Source organism: Oryctolagus cuniculus, chromosome 10, assembly GCF_964237555.1.
Source record: "Oryctolagus cuniculus chromosome 10, mOryCun1.1, whole genome shotgun sequence".
NCBI lineage: Eukaryota > Metazoa > Chordata > Mammalia > Lagomorpha > Leporidae > Oryctolagus > Oryctolagus cuniculus.
In genome coordinates this window covers 30898232-30915242 of record NC_091441.1, presented here as the reverse complement: position 1 = coordinate 30915242, position 17011 = coordinate 30898232, and the positions used below count along the sequence as shown (strand labels likewise).

Sequence of the window (17011 nt, the reverse complement as noted above, 5' to 3'; positions counted from 1 at the left end):
CAGAACTATATATTTAAAACATTAAAGAAATAATTTTAAGAAGCGTACCATGTTCATAGAGAAAGACAACATTGTACAATGGCAGTTCTTATAGATTCAACTGACCTCTGTTCCAGACAGCTCATTGATTTTGGCAAGAAAATTCTAAAGTTTCTACAGAAGGGTAAATGGTCATGAATAGTCCAAAAATTCTTGAGGAAGCATAGGTGGGCTAATTTGCCCAGCACTAAGATTTAGTATAAAATGAAAATAGCGAGTGTTGTATAAGTGCTGAAATAAAAACTATAGCAATGGAACAATCTACAAAGCTTAGAAACAAAGTCACACATTTTGAGGATTTGTGGTATGACAGAGTTGTGTTTTCAGAACAATGGGAAAAGAAATACATTTAGGAAGTCAGTCCTCCCCAAAATTCCTCAATGACATGAATTATCTTAAATACTTGGGAAATATCCGGATCTCCTGGAAACTTGACTCAGTGGGTCAGGGTTGGCTCCCAGGAATCTACTTTTAACAAGAATTCCATGAACTATGCTCAAGTTTTAAAGCCTTTCAATGCCCCCAATAAATGTTGCTAAAAGATTTGGATATCCACTTGGGAAAAAAATATTATTTGATTAAAACAAAAAGCAATTACCAGTGGAATAAAGACGAAATGGAAAAGACAAAACTTGACAATATTTAGAAGAGGATTAGGAGAATGTCTTCATGCTTCAAGATGTTTCAATAACACAAAAAAAAATCAACCATAAATAAAAATACTGATAAACTAGGTCACTTTTCAATTAAATCTCTTCCTCAAAGAACATTATGAGCAAACTATGAGGCTATCAACAAAGGATTAATATCTGGATTAAGTACAGATCTTCCAAAATAAATTCCAAGATCTATCAGTAGAAAAATCAGAAAAGACCTGGAATAGGCATTCTACATAGAAACATGAATAGCAATATTGAATGAAAAGATGTTTAATCTCAGGAATAATTATGAAAATCAAAATCACCAAAAGAATTTTAGAAGTAAAAGAAGATTGCAATTAAAAATGACTCAATTAAAATAAAAATTTAATATCAAGTGTTGGTAAAGATGCAGGGAACAAAAAGTACCCACAGCTGACAAGAGTAAAATGGTAATTAATCTGGAATAAAATGGAAAATAATCTGGAATACTTTGGGGGGAAAAAAAAAACAGTTATCCTTTAAAGCTGAAGATCCTTTTATGGGGTAACCTAAAACTTCTATCCTGAGAAGCTCTTGCACACTTGCCCAAAGATATAGGTACAAGAATTTCCTGGCAGCACTGTTCGTGGTAGCAGAAATCAAGAAATAGCCCCCCAAACAGTCACTGACAGAAGAATCGAGAGGTTGTCCCAGCTGATCGGATGGAGTCGTCTACAACAGAGACGTGGAGGGGGTGTCCGCGGCTGCCACCTGCATGAATCCCCCCAAAGCCTAAGGTGGAGTGGACCCTGCGAGCCACGGGCCCGGTCCACCTGGACAGGGATCTCGGTCTGCGTTCCAGCAGCACGGGCCGCACCGGGAAGACGGCGCTGTGTGGTCAGGGAAGGACTCCCGTGTTCTAGTACAACCCAGGCGCTTCTAACCAGCCTCTACGTGCTGCTTTATTACGGAAATTCTTTACAGTATCTACCTTACACAATACAAACACATCCATCAAAATACTCGTCTGCATCTCCAAACAGACGTGAGACAGCAATCAGGACGGCCTACACCCCGGCCCGGGGTCAGGCCTGCACCCACAGGGCCTCCACCATCCTGGTCACCGGCCTGCCAGGAGCCAGGCACCAGCTCACCGGAAGTCGCCTGCGTGCTCAATGCTCACCGGAAGTTGCCCGCGTGCTCAGCGCTCACCGGAAGTTGCCTGCGTGCTCAGCGCTCACCGGAAGTTGCCCGCGTGCTTAGTACCCGGGCTCGACCGGAAGCAGGAAGCAGGCTCCAGGTAGGGGCTGACCCCTCGCACACCGCAGACCAGGAGCGAGGCAGAGAGAAGGCTGGCGTCGAAGGCCGCCCTTACCTTCTCACAGAACCAGCCCCTGTTGACGCCCACGTTGCCGTGTCCGATGGAGACCCGGCTCAGGGGGCTGAGGAGGGCGGCCAGCTCGATGTGGAAGATGTCGGTGCGGCCACGGTCAAACACCCCGCCCTCCAGGAAGATCTTCCCGCTGTTCTTGTTCCCTCTGGCCCCGTACATGACCAGGTAGATCTTGGATTTGGTCCCTGCCCCTCGGAGATCCCCGGTGAAGACGGTGACGATATAGGTGATCGCTGTAGCGGAAATGACAGGGGACGGAGGAGGGTCAGCGCGGGCCTCGTCACCGCATCCCGCGCCTGGCTACAGCGCCCCCTAAAGGCCTCGCCTGCCACCGCGGCTCTCTGCCCCTGGCAGGTCCACCTCCCTCCCCAACCACGTGGCATCCTGCTCAGAGTTTGTGTGCCAGGGTAGCTGAGTGAGAAGAACCCGCGTGTACTACTACAGGAAACCATCAGAAAGGAAGAGGAACTTGGACTGGCTAAAAATAGTGCTTATTATTAATGTTAATTACCACGTGTACATCCTTAATAGCTGCCAGAGGAATTTGGTGAAATCTAACCTAGTTATAATAGTCAATTCCATGCACAGAGATTTATATGGGGAGGGAGGGTTAACTGGTTCCTTTAGCTTCCTCTTTGGCTGATAACTTAAAAACGTAACTTTTAAGATCGGCCACTCATGTCCCTGGGTGAGGTGACCTGAGGAAGAGATCGCTCCCCGTAGATTAGGCCATTTGGAGTTTGAACAGTTAGGAGACAAACATGAAGTCTGACGGGCAATCCTCTATGCCTGAGGTGTGAGACAACGGGCGCTGTAAACCTTGTCCATTCCTGCACCCATCCTCACCCTAAGCTACCCTACCCTGACATCTCATGACAATTCCAAGTTTGCAGGGGAGATGGTTTCCAGGCCTTAGCAACCCATGAGCATGAAAAGGAATGGTCACTGCTCCAAGAAAGTGGGTGCCACGCTTTATTCCTGTCAGACACACGGACAGATGGTGTTCTCACCATCGCATACACTTCCGTGGCCTAGGTTTGAGCAATTCCCAGCTGCTGCTATTTCTCCTCTTCTTCTGTCACTAGGAGATGAGTAAGAGTAACACACTCAATGAGATCATAGCAGATCTAGTCTAGCATATATCTGTCATGAAACAGTTGGCGAGTGTTCACGACAAATAGCCGGTGACTCTTGGCAGTGATCAGGCGAGGCCAAGGTGCCACAGAGCTGAGGTGGGGAAGTGCTTTGGGTCTCAAATCACAGCACCAAAGGTCTACACAGCCCGCGAGCAGCAAAAGAAGGGAGAAATTGCCTAGTCCAGAGGAGGTTAGGGAAGGCCCAGAGAGCGAGGGAGCAACAGAGAGTAGAAAGCACACAGAGGCCGTGGAGGAAGATGGTGGGGGCAGGGAGCGATGGAGAAAAGGCCGAGAAGATTCTACTGGTGGTAGGATATGCTGGAGCCAAGTTGGGGAGTCATCTGTAAGAGTTCACTTCAAAAGTTCACAGCAAATGCAATTAAAGATAAGTTTATTTTGGTGCAAAACACATTTTTGAAATGCTTGCATACAAAGAGTCTTCCAAAAGTTGGTGGACATGCACGTTATGGAAAGGCTAGGCACAGGCGTTTGGCTTTGCTGTTGAGAAACCATGTTGGGACAACTGGATCCCCTATCAGAGTGCCTGCGGTTAAGTCCAGGCTCCGCTCCTGATTCCAGTTTCTTAAAAGATGTGCATCCTGGGAGGCAGCAGATGATGGACCAAGTAGCTGGGTCCTTGCCACTCCCAAAGGAGACCTGGATTGAGTTCCTGGCTCCCGACTTCTACCTGTGTCAGCCACAGCTGTTGTCGGCCTTTGGAGAGAGAACCAACAGACAGGAGCTCTCTGTGACTTTCTCTCTATCCTCTCTGTCCCCCTGCCATTCAAATACATAAATACTTTTTAAATGCATGGATTTCAAAAATTGCTGCACTGAAATAAACTTACCTATTCTACTGTCCACAAGTTTTTCACAGTGCCCTTGTACATTCTACCACAGAGCCTGGGTTTCCTCTCTGTGCAGTGGGGATCCACAGAAGTTCTTACAGCAGGGCACATTCACGGATGTGCACAGCAATACTGATTTCCTGGAACACTCGTGACCATCTCAGCTACACTGGGAGTTGGAGATTTTCTGTGGAATTCACTGAGGGTGGGGTGTTAGGAGGTAGATCATGCTGGTTCTGTCATTTACCAGTTCCATGACCTTGGGCAGGTTTAATTTCTATGCACCTCAATTTCCTTATCTGTGAAATGGGCACAATAACAGTTCCTACAATATAGGGTTGTTACATGGATTAAAGGAAAGAAAGTGGGTCTGGCGCTTAGCAGAGGGCCTGGCATACAGCAAGCACTGGATATTTGGAGTTAGGATTAAATTCACGTCCTCACAAATGTCCACACCTCTCAAAGCACACATCCTGGTTTAATCCTGTGGATTGCATCTTCTGCTCTCGGTACTTCGTCTCTGCTCGGGGACATCGTCCTGGCTCCTCTGGCATCAACAGAGCCCTAGACTGCAGCCCCGAGGAACACAGCATGAACAGGGGCAGGAGGAGTGCTGGCTGCAGGCCCAGTTGGTTCCTCCCACATCACAGGCTTTCGGATCTGAACACTGACCCTCAGGTCCCAAGTGAAACGTCAGCCAGCTGGACCACCCCTTTCTTCAGTTCTACTCTACCTGTGGTCTCTGCTCCGCCCACTAAGATATCCCTTTGGATTTTGCCATCATCTTCATCCAAGGCTAGCCAGCGGTTAAGGGGGAAGTCATATTTCCTTTTGTTCCCAATATCTTCGATGACAATCTGAGAAGGAGAAGAGAGGACAGGAATGTGGTTAAATGTCATTGACGGCGCACCTGGTGATCTAATCCAGTTCCTGCAATCACTTGAAGTACTCTAAGAACACACTCTCATCTCCTTAGTGGCCCAAGGACAGCTTATTACAGGCCACACCTGTCAGCAGGAAAGCTTTGCCATGTCCTAAAGTTACAAGTGGCAATTACTTCTGACTTGGATTGCCAGCCACAGCTCCCTCCACCGCTTCAGATCATTTTTTAAAACATGGAGCAAGAAACTTGGCAAGATGTGCCCTGTATGACCGAGATGCAAGAACTGGAAACCTGGACTTGCAAACTGTGGCGAGACCATCACCTTCCTCACCTGCCAAAGGTTGAGGTTCTGATCCTGGCGAGGGGAAGAGTCCACACCAGGAGAAGTGCAAGCCCCAAGCCCAGCACAGAGAACCCTAGGAGCTGGCTATCAGGTCAGAACACAGCAGCCACTGGCTGACGCTAATGGACTTGGCCATCAGGAGGCCGCCTCCTTTGTGGACTCCCACGTGGGCCAGGCTGTGTGAGGCTCAGAGGAGTAGGTTTTTTAGGTCGTACCAAAGAGCCCTCTCAACTGAAAACTCACTCTGAGGTAAGCAGGATGGCTGACAACCGGACTGTGTCCTACAGTCAGTGGGCACAGGCACCCGACAGCACACAGGGAGAGCTGGAAAGTCACAGAACAGCAAGGTGCTCCCAAGGCTGCCCAAGAGAGCGGCTCTGGTTTTCAATGAAAGACATACTTCCTCACGGCAAATCATCCACAGTGTGGAACAGGGTATACTGGCTGCCTGAATGTATCTCCCCGGGGTCTAATGAGGTGTTGATCAGGGAACCTTCTGGGCTTTGAGCCGGCCATGTGAGGACACTGTGCACCAGAGAGGAACTAGTGGCCTGGGCCAATGACAGAGCGAGCAGTCCCATCAGGCTTCTCTCCCCAGATAAATCAACATTAGTTTCTGGCATATGAATCAGTCCTTGGTGAATTTGGTTGATGTGAGTCAGCCCTTGAGAACCTGCTGATTTGATTGAGTTTCTGCACTTTTAGAGCTGAGTGCCTAGGCACTGCTGTGGTACTGCTCAGAGAAGGTTTCTGCCAGGGAGTCCAGCCTCTCCCAACTAATCTATCTGCACATTTCTGTGCCTTCTCTACCCCGGGGCTGGAGAATTAGGATTGGAGAATAACCAACAAGGGTTTGAGCCAGGCTACAGCTGCTTCCTAACCTCTCTTACCATGACTCACAGAGTTAGGAAAGCAAGATGCTTATGGAAAGAAATTAGTATATCTGATGAGCTGTCAAGTCTACACCCAGACACACAAATTCACCATGTCTGTCTTAAAGCGTTTACACATTAGTGCGTCAGCCATGGTTTCAGGAGCAAAGTACCCTCCCTCACAGTTCACACGGATGCCATCCATTAAGGGCCTAGTTCCAGCAAGATATCTGCTGAAATCTGCTGACTTGAGAAGTTTATTGAATCTGGAAAACAGAATCTTTACCAATAAACCCCTCTTTCAGGACAAAACTACTTGTGCAGATGAACCACAAAGGAAAAAGGCAATATTTGAATGAATACTTGAATGTTAGCAACCAAGACGAAGTTTATTGTAACAGCTGCAGTTGGTAGTGTGGGTGCTAGAATGTAATAGTCACTCAGTAAATGTTGGATATTGAGCATTAGTGGGTAATGTGAACACATACTGGCTGCTGGGGTCCCTGAAACCAGTTCCTCTCCTCATGATAGCCAAGGGTGCATGCTAGGCCAGTCTCTCCTACAGCAGGTGATGCATCCAGAGAATCGACCCTGGGAGTACAGGGACCCAGCAAAGCACGAGCTCTGCCACTGAGGAGCTGGAGCTGGAGCTGGAGCCTGGGGCAAGTCTCCTAACTGTTCCTCTCACCGTGAAACAGGCGGCCCAGGAGGAGGCTCCCTGGAAGCACCGTGTTCCATTTTGTGACTGTTGCTCTTTGGAAGTTGAATTCAGTGGTTGTTCAGCTGAACTGACCAACTGACACAATCACAGTAACTGCACTCTCAGGTGTGTGGACCCAAGCCATGTGCAAAGCCTAGGGGAGGGAGAGACCATTCCCAGGGAGAGGGACTTTAGAGGGGTGACAGGCCCATCAGTGAGGACCAAGAAATTCATCTGGGCAATTGGCCAAGGAGGAAGAGCAGGGACTTGACCTGTGATGGGGTAGGGGAGGCTAAAAAAAATTTGTGGAAAAATGGAATCAACATGCTTTGGGTACAAAACAGAATGGAACCCCATGCCTAGTTGTTTTCATACTATGCCCTTGGCACGAATTTTTGAAGACCCCTCATGGTGGCTTTGAGATTCATCCTACCCAGCCCTTAACCATAAACACAAGGGAGCTGTTGTCACACGAAATCCAAGGCAACCCAGTCTGGCAGCTTTGAGGAACAGGTATAGGAAAGTGTCATATCTGGAATCCCATTCCTTTAACTGTTGTCTTTGGGGAGACAAAGGTGAGCGGAGCAATCAGAAGAATTAGGGAGGGCGGCCAGGAAGGAGGTGGTGGGGGCTGGCTCCCAGGGTGTGCTTTCCGTGGGGTGACAGTTGGCCCTTGGTGTCCCCCGGCTCTGCTCACCCTGAGCCCCTCCTTCCTCCTTTCTCTAAACAATGCTTACCCTCTACCCCTGGAAAACCTCTCCTAAGCCCAGGCACGCTGGCCTCTACACTGCTTGAAGGGGCTTAATTTCTTCTCCCCAGGGAGCACTGTGATTTGGCTTAAGTTAAAGGAACAAACTGTAGGGATTTTTCAGAAGCCTGCAAACCTTTGAGACACACACCTTGGGGTTTTGGGGTGGCACAGACCGAGGAACCAGAATCTCCCCTAAACATAATGCTGTCCCCAAAGAGAATAAGCAGTCCCACATTGAAAGCAGCCTGCCTGGCCTTCTGGTTTAAAGTACTACCTGACTAGCAAACAAAAAGAAGTAGAGAAGAAAGGGAAGAAGGAGCGAGGAAGAGAGGAGAGAAGAAAGGGAGACGGCTTCCATACCATCAAAAAGGAAAATTCTTAGAAAACTTGGGCTGGGAATCTAGAAGCCACCCCTACCAACCACAAGGTGGCTAAATCCACACTCAGGAAGGTCCTACACTGAGTCCCACATTCCCCTAACAAAACAGAGACCCCAGAGCCAGTGCTATGCCGTTGTGGGTAAAGCTGCTGCCTGCAATGCCAGCATCCCTTCTGGGTGCCAGTTCACATCCCAGCTAGCCCATTTCCAAACCATCTCCCTGCTAATGGCCTGGGAAATACCCAGAAGATGGCCCAAGTACCTGGGCTCCAGCCACCCACGTTGGGAAACACGGATGAGGCTCCTGACTCCTGGCTTCAGCCTGGTACAGCCCTGGCTATTGCAGCTACCTGGGGAGTAACCCAGCAATTACAAGATTCTCTCTCTCTCTCTCTCTCTCTCTCTCTCAAAATAAATAAATAAACCTTGAGAAAGAGAGATACCCTCACAAATAAATAGAGGAGCAAGACCTCCTCTTCTGAACCCCTAAGCCCAACTATGAGGCATTTTCACCACTAAATTCTGGGAGGCCTGGCCCAGGGCTTCTCCTGAGGACCAGAGCAGAGGGCAACATGAGTGTGTGTACCCATCAGCTAAAGCCCCAGTAAAACAGCAATGCTGCATGGACTGGGAGGGCCAGGAAGGCCATAGAGCAGGTGCCAGCATCTCTGGTGTTTCCTGCTCGCCAGTTCATCTTGGTGGCTTTTTGTGTGAATATGAATGATGCACATTTGAAACCATTTCACATAAATACTTCAACAAGGTTTCACTTGGTGCATGTGCACCCTGCCAACAGAAAAAAAGAAAAAACCCAGAGACCTCCAGAATTACAGCCAGCACACGGAGTTATAAATTATGTTTCAGTTATTTCCACTTCAGCCTTTCAAAAGAAATATCCACCAACCTGTCAGAACAATACATGCTTTAGTCATGGGACTTCCATGAGTGATTTAGGGGTAAGTGTGCTGTTATTTTAACATTCGCTGTCATAATTTATAATATTTTCATGGCCTATAAAACCCAACCTCAAAATCAATCACTTTAGAAAAGCAGTGAGATGATAAATGCTGCCAACCCATGCAGGCACCTGAGAGCTTTACAGAATACTGGAGACAATATCATTACAACCGAAAAGCACGAGAGCAAAACTACGCTTTAGTGGTTGCTGACATACAAGGACACCTGGAAGTGTACGGCCTTCTGCTTCACATTGCTCCCACAGGAAACTCTTTCTCAAATCATACACATAGTTTTAAGATTGCATTCTCTTGCATAAAAGGCAACCAACCTGTGTCAAAGGTCCAGGCAATGGAAGTAAGAAAGCATCCCAGCAAGAGAGCATTAATGTACCAAGATGGTGACAGCTAGGATCTGAGGAGTAGACAAAGAGCCTCTGCTCAGCCCTGGATGTGAAAGGGCAATTCAGAAACTGCCCAAAGGAGCCAAAGAAGAAGTGGAAGGAGCAGGGGGAGGGGAAGAAGGGAGATCTGATAAATGCCCTCTGTGCCAGGCATACCTTGACTGTTTTCTGACTCCAAGCCTCAAGAGAAACCCACTTCATGCAAGCTTGGAGAAAGAGGAAACACTGACTTAAGACCTTTTGAAAAAGCACCCCGAACTATTGAGGGGGGAGCTCACTCTAGAGTCCAAACAGCAGATGGTTTGCAGTGACTCGTGAGGTGGGGCTGAACCTAACCCCAACTGAGCTTCAAGGTATTCTCATCACACTGTGATGCCCAGGATCCTTCCAATAAAGCCCCTTTTCTATTTAAAAAAAAAAAACAAACCAAGAATAGTAGAACTCAGGAAGCAACCCAACACAGGACACAGAAGAAGAAGAAGAATTCAGGAAATGGGTATGCTTGATAGACTGTAATAGGAGCAAACATCTTTCAGGATAGGAGGGCTTACTGCAGAGAAGCAGTGAGATGACACCAAAATTAGCTAAATTAAATAAGAACAGTCATCAAGAAACATAAAACTATGAGTAGATAGCAGCAGACACATCAAAGTTCCTAGAGCTCTGTATGTCCTCTCACCAACTCCCAGGAATTTACTGTACAAAGTAAGATGTACATAAACATAAGCTACCAGAATGTTTGTCAGAACACTATTTATAATATGAAGGTACTTCAAAAACTTTGTGGAAAATGGAGGGCCCTGCTTCTTTCAAAACAAGGTCAGACTTGCTGGAAAATTAAAGTCTTTGTTCCCTTTATCTTCCCCTCTCTTCCTGCCTAGGACACAGGTAAGCTGCCAGGAGGTTCAGCTGCCATCATGCAACCATGAGACAACAAATCAGAGGATGGAAGTCCCACACTGAGGCTGATGATGCAGGTTCCTCCACCCTGAGGTGACCATGTATGGGTTCCTGTGAGATGAGAAAGATGAACTCCTGACTGCCAAATTCACACTTCAGTTTCCTGATACTTGCAGCCAAATGCATTCTTAGCAGATACAAGAAGGCAAATGAAGTTAAGCATCAAGAAAAGCTCAGCTATCAGAAAGTCTCATTCTTTTCAGTCAAGTGGTTATAAACCTGAGGGTGCTCCGTTTAAAGCAATAATATCTTTTTCAAAATGTTTTCCAAAATACTTAACACATTCACTTCTTCCTATCATTTTGCAGTGACCTGAAATGGATCAATGCCATGACTAAGGGAACACGTGCAAAGGACTGGAGCCAATTTCCTAAATGCCTTCAGAATTCTGTGAATGTTTCATGATCCCATGGCATTTTGTGTCTTCTCCGAGTCCTCACCCCATTCAATCTGCTGTTGTGCCTCTTTCTCCTTATGACTTTCTGCTTAGGTTTAAAATTCCTGGGAACAAGTGTGCTTAGAATGGATTGGACACAAGCATAAGACTCTGAGCCAACAGTTGCAGGAGTTTTTCTCCAAAATCAGGACAGGGCAAGACACAGCCAGGGGTATGAGCTTTCCTTATGGCTTCTGAATGAGATGTGTTTGGCTGCTCAGAGGTTGTCTGACCTTCTTCTTCATTCTTACTGTATCCTAGATAAGTGAAATTACAAGGGATATGAGGTCTAAAATTTGAGGCGCAAAGCAACAACCCAAGAAAAGTCATGAGAAAGCTTAGGGAGAAGTTAAATAAACAGATGCCTCCAACGGGCAGAGTTAGAAAGGAGAGGCGCTAGTGGGCTAAGGTCAAGGCAAACCTCACAGTGGAGCCTTGAAGGTTGAGTAGGCACTGGCTGGGTTCAGATGAGAGAACTGGGCTGAGCATGAGGATGAGGTCTTGCAGATCATGAGCAGGGAGCATGGCTGACCAGCAGACTTAGGGAGAACAGTGGATGCGGCGACAGGTATTTTGCCTGATGGTGTAGATGCCCACATCTCATACAGGAATGCCTGGGTTTGATGCCTGCCTCCACTGTCAAGTCCAGCTTCCTGCTAATGCTCACCCTGGGAGGCAGCAGGTGATGGCTCAAGTAGTTGGGTCCCTGCTACTTATGTGGGAAACCCAGATGGTATTCCCAGCTCCTGGGTTCAGCACAGTTCCTGGCCATGGTGGGCTTTTGGGGAGCAAATCAGGGGTGTGAGCATTTTCCTAGATCAATAGTATATATAATTCTCCATTATATATATGATGTATTTAGAAAAGACCCCCCCCACACACACGAGCAATGCAGATAAATCCAGAGAGGGAGGTTGCCCTGAAGAGCCAGAATCCCCCCTGCCAGGCCACTGGGACCACAGACATATAGCTGAACCCACCTTGGACAGGAACCAACCTGCAGACCCCCCCTTGTTGTTGTGGCCAACATTGATCTTCATCAGCTGCCCCAAATCTGGGGCATCCAGGAGGAACTTGTCTTCAGCTCCCTTTTCAAAGTTGTCCTTTTCATTTTCCAGCCTACGCTCCCCTGTGTGCACAGAGAGACAAGAAAATTTCAAACAAAAAAGACCAGAGGAGACAGAACCAAGTCCAAGCCTTGATGGTCCACCCACTGAAAGATGCTCTTCCGAAGACAACAAGGAGCTGTGCCTGAGATCTAAGGGCTCCTGGCATCCCCCAGCTTCGGGCCAGGTAGAGGCTTGCCTCGTGTGTGGCTTGTACCCAGGTCTCATAACTGCACCTCTGATTTCTACCTGAGTGCAAAGTTCTCTCCTGCTAAACTGACCTGTGCCCCCATCTCTAGACCTGAGGCCCTGCTCTGCTTTTGCCAGTTGCTTGTTCTGAACTGGAATGGCACCATAGCAGCTGGCACAGGAGCTGTGGCTGGGACCCTGACATCAGCCCACACACTTCCGTAGGCCTGCTCCTCTTCTGCAAAGCAGTGACAATAATTATTATCAGATTCTGCTGGGAGTTTCACATAGATTTTTTTTTCTCACTTATTCCTCACCACAATCCAAGGAGGTATTATTAACTCTGTCTTGCAAATGAAGAAACTGAGATTTAGAAAAAATAAAGAATTTGCCAAAAGTCACATGGGTAATAAGCACAGAGTTAGAACTGCAACCTATTCTTTTTACCTTGCGGTTGGCGACTGTTACGTTTTCATGTTTACATATGTACAAGTCAGATTAACCCTGACAACCCCACCCAAGCATTACCATTTTCATTAAACCACCCTGTGTTATTTCTCTCCTAAAATTTAGTCCTTAGAATTTTTCCTAAAGTCTAAACTGTGACAGTTCAAGCACAAAGAAAATCACTTAAGACATTCAAGTCCACCATTCAGATTGAAGTGATTTAAGAGATGTTAATATTTTGTCAGGGCTTTCTTTATCTTATTTTAATTTATTTACTTGAGAGGGGATGAGGGACAGAGGGCACTCTCATTGGCTGGCTCACTCCCCAAATGCCTACCATGGCTGGAGCTGGGCCTGGCCCTGGCCCAGTTCCAAGAGCCAAGAACTCAATTCTGTTCTCCCACACAGGTGGCAGGGACCCAACTACTTGAACCATCACTGCTATTTCCCAAGGTTGACAATAGCAGGAAGCTGGACTCAGGAGCCAGAGTTGGGAATCGAACCGGTGCACTCTGATGCAGAAGGCAGATGTCTTAACCACTAGACTAAACATCTGCTCATCTTTTTTTTTTTAAGGAAATAAAATACAATAGATATATCCAAGGCCTCACTGTTCATCTCTTCTCTCCTCCTCCTCCCTTCCCAAAATAAGGGCCAACCTCAAGGTGGTGTGTGTCATGCCCATGAATGTTTGTACATGTATGTATCCATAAAGAAAGTACACTATTTTTGCATGTTATAGAATTTTACATAAATAATAACACAGTGTACATCTCTGCACTTTAAGTTCCTCATATGTACACTGGAAATAATAACTGTGCCTACCACCCAGGGTTCACTGTGCCATTCACTGAATTCATGCCTACACCACCTGGAGCATGGTGGGCACCAAGGCATCATGGCCGCAGGGGCTGCTGTTGCTGTCCCTGCTATCATCATCACATGCCTTTGTGCAGCGGGATTCTTTTCAGTTAACATTATGCCTTTGAGATCGTCCTGGTTCCCCCTGGAACCTTAGCTCATTCATCCAACTACTGTCTAACAGCCACTGGATGAAGCCACTCTTATCTTCGCTGCCTTCTACTGATGGCTGTTTCAGTTGTTTCTAAATTTTTGTTATTGCCAATAACACTGCAATGGACCCATCTCTTGCTGCACATTTGTTAGGAACTGCCCTGAGCACACAGCTCCAAGCAGAGTTTCTGGGCTCTGAGTAAGCTCAGGCTCCGTTAGGAAGGGTTGCAAAGTTCCCCTCTGAAATGGCTGTACTACAGCAATCAGCACCTGCCGTGTGCTAGGGTTCCCATTCTCCACATCATTGTTAACACATACATTTAAAACCCTCATCCAGTTTACATATAATGGTATCTCTTTATAGTTTTAATTTGCATTTCTCTATTTATCTGAAGAAATTGAGCATATGTTCATATATTTGTTGGCTATCTGGGCCTTACTCTTTCATAATTTTTCTATTCACATCCTTTATCCCATTCTTCTACTATGTTTCCTTTGTTGTTTTTATCATCTAGGGCAGTTTTTAGTGGACTTTGTCAATGTTTTCCTTTATTGTTTGTTCTTTTAATGAATTGCTTAAGAAGCCTTATTCATAAATTAGGATAAAAAAGATGCACTTAATGTTTCTTCTAAAAATTTTATAGTTTGATTTTTCACATATAAGACTTCAGCCCATCTGGAAGTTCTATTTGTGCCTGGTGAAAGGTAACAATCTAATTTTATCTTTTCTCATCTGGTTAGACAGTTGTTCAAATACCGGTAATTAAGCATTCATCTTTCCCTCTGATTATGACACCACCTTTATGCAGTTTTTTTAGATTCTTTCTTTTGTTTTACTGGTATATTTTGTTTATCCTCTACCTAAATCATATTGTGTCAGTTTTTAGAGATTTACAGTGTCAGATGGGATAAATATTTTTATATTATTAATACAGTGAATATTATTTTCATTATTTCAGCTTTTCTTGGCAATATTTAGCCCATTACAGTTCTACATGATTTTTTAAAATATTTATTTATTTATTTGAAAGTCAGTTACACAGAGAGAGAAAGAGAGGCAGAGAGAGAGGTCTTCCATCCCCTGGTTCACTCCCCAGTTGGCCAGAGCTGTGCCAATTCAAAGCCAGGAGCCAGGAGCCAGGAGCCAGGAGCCAGGAGCCAGGAGCTTCTTCCGGGTCTCCCACTTAGCTGCAGGGACCCAAGGACTTGGGTCATCTTCTACTGCTTTCCCAGGCCATAGCAGAGAGCTGGATCGGAAGTGGAGCAGCTAGGACTCGAACCAGCGTCCATATGGGATGCTGGCACTGCAGGCGGCGGCTTTACCCACTACGCCACAGTGCCAGCCCCTACTTGATTATTTTTAAGATTTATTTGAAAGGCAGACTGATAGAGACAGAGAAAGGGAAAGACAGGGAAAAAGACAGGAAAAATCTTCCATCTCCTGATTTACTCCCCAGGTGGCCACAACAGCCAAGTCTTGACCAGGGCAAAGCCAGGAGCCTAGAACTCTACCTGGGTCTCCCATGTGGGTGGCGTGGACCCAAGTTTTTGAGCCATCTTCCATTGCCTTCCCAGGTGAATTAGTAAGAAGCTCTATCAGGAGTGGAGCGGCCAGGATTTGAGCCTACACTCGAAGATGCTGTCCTGCGAGGGGCAGCTCACCTGCTGCATCTCAATGCCAGCTCCTACATGAATTCTAACAGTGGCTTAAATTGTGAGGTGTTGCCTCCAAGGAATTTGACTGAAATATCATTGCACTTATAGAACCATCTGGAAAGACCTATATCTTAATAAATTTGAATCTTTCCTCTTCTATGAAAATATTTCTCCATTTATTTATATATTTTTATATATCCTTCGATAAAAACATTATATTTTTCCCCAGGAAGCTTAAGAAAAGAGCTTAACTATTCTTAGCCATCTTACAATTGCCAAGATAACAGTATATCCTTAACTGTGCGTTATTTTTATAATTTTTGTATATTAATCTTATATTCAGCACCTTTGCTAAACTTTCTCTCCCTGATTCTAAAACTTGTGAATTCTCCTGGATTTTGTAGGTGATCAGGGATATTTTACGAAATTGAAAGCTTGTTCTTCATTTTCAGCTGTTAACAGCTTTCATTTCTTTTTCTTATCCATTTTTCTGGCCCTGGGACTTCCAATACTGTGGTGATTGAAGTAATCATTAGCTAGACATTTCTTTTGTTCCTGGACTTAAGGGGAGTCCTTTCAATGTTTCAAAATTAAGCAAAGTGCTCACGTGCATTTTAGTAGATAACCTAATCCTTTTCAAGAAGGTTTCTTTTTTTTTAATGTTCATTTACCCATCTGATAGGCAAAGAGAGAAAAATCGACCTTCCATTTGATGGTTCACTCCCCAAATGCCCACAACAGCCAGAGCTGGGTCAGGCTGAAACCAGAAGGCTAAAACTCCATCCGGTCTCTTAGGTAGGGACCCAGATATGTAAGCCACCCTCTGCTGCTTACCAGGATGCATTAGCAAGAAGCTGGACTGGAAGCAGAGTAGCTAGGACTCAGACCAGCACTCCGGTACAGGATGCAGGTGTCCCACCCAGCGGCTTAGCCCTCTGTCCCACAACAGCTGCCCAAAGGCTTCTTTCTGTTCCTAGCTTTCTGAGGTTCTGTTTGTTTTAAATCACCACTGCAGGGGAGGCCTCATCCCGTCCCAGAGTGCCTGCTTGCAATTCCCAGATCTGCACCCCATTCCAGCTTCCTATTAAGGCGCACCCAAGAATCTAGGACCCACCCACCCACATGGGAAACCTGGTTTGAGTTCTGGGATCCTGGTTTTGGCTTGGCCCAGCTCTGGCTGTTGGATTTGGGGAATGAACCAACAGATGAAAGAGCTTTCTCTTCTTTGCCTTTCAAGTAAAAAGGAAGGAAGGAAGGAAGGAAGGAAGGAAGGAAGGAAGGAAGGAAGGAAGGAAGGAAGGAAGGAAGGAAGGGAGGGAAGGAAAGCTTTAAAATCATGATTACAAAATTCATTGCCTCTATCAAGATAATTCTGTTTTTTCCTTTAATCTGTTTCTGTGATAAGTTATTTGAAAAGGTTGAATAATGTTAAATTATATTTGAATTCCTGGAATAAACCATGCAGAGGAGAAACTCTCCCAGGCTGATGCTTGGGTGAATTTTAATTGCTGCTCTAATTTCTTTAATGATCGCAGATCTCCCTGGAAACTGGCTGCAGCGAGTCTGGAAGACAATCAGTCCTTTTGCGAAGCTGAGATGACAGGACAGGCGACATTATACAGTGACAATCACAAGTCTTGTACCCCTCCGCAGGGTCTTCACCATGCCTAGGGAGAGCCTTGTGCTCCACAAGCATGAGTTACTGATGTGGTCGGGGAGTCTCCCACGCTGTATTCCTGCTGGATCCTAGCCCCAGGAAGGACCTCTCACAATGCCATACAGAGACCTCCCAGCCCCAGGGCCAGTGTCTCTTCCAGGCCTTCAGTCTTGCCCTGGAGATCCTTCTGGAATGTCCCCGAGAGTGATGGGAGCAGAGACC

At 46.1% G+C, this 17011-nt stretch overlaps 1 protein-coding gene and 1 long non-coding RNA gene across 8 annotated transcripts in view; one reads left to right on the top strand and one right to left on the bottom strand.

Annotated features, from left to right (window-relative positions):
• LOXHD1 (lipoxygenase homology PLAT domains 1) overlaps nucleotides 1–17011 on the bottom strand; it is a 186738-nt gene that overhangs the window by 123910 nt on the left and 45817 nt on the right. For 4 of the 7 annotated variants that reach the window (XM_051851250.2, XM_070050246.1, XM_051851254.2 and 1 more), the window contains 3 exons: nucleotides 11701–11849; nucleotides 4770–4893; nucleotides 2035–2285 (listed from right to left, as the gene is read on the bottom strand). In XM_051851250.2, coding sequence (XP_051707210.2) covers nucleotides 2035–2285; nucleotides 4770–4893; nucleotides 11701–11849 — 524 coding nt within the window. Of the gene's footprint in view, nucleotides 1–1650; nucleotides 1865–2034; nucleotides 2286–4769; nucleotides 4894–11700; nucleotides 11875–17011 lie in introns of those variants that run through there. The other 3 variants (XM_070050247.1, XM_070050248.1, XM_051851256.2) reach the window with 3 other exon arrangements.
• LOC103349333 (uncharacterized) lies at nucleotides 2078–16398 on the top strand. The gene is made up of 3 exons (XR_517545.4): nucleotides 2078–2217; nucleotides 11839–12013; nucleotides 12871–16398. It is a non-coding gene; the product is annotated as an uncharacterized lncRNA (long non-coding RNA).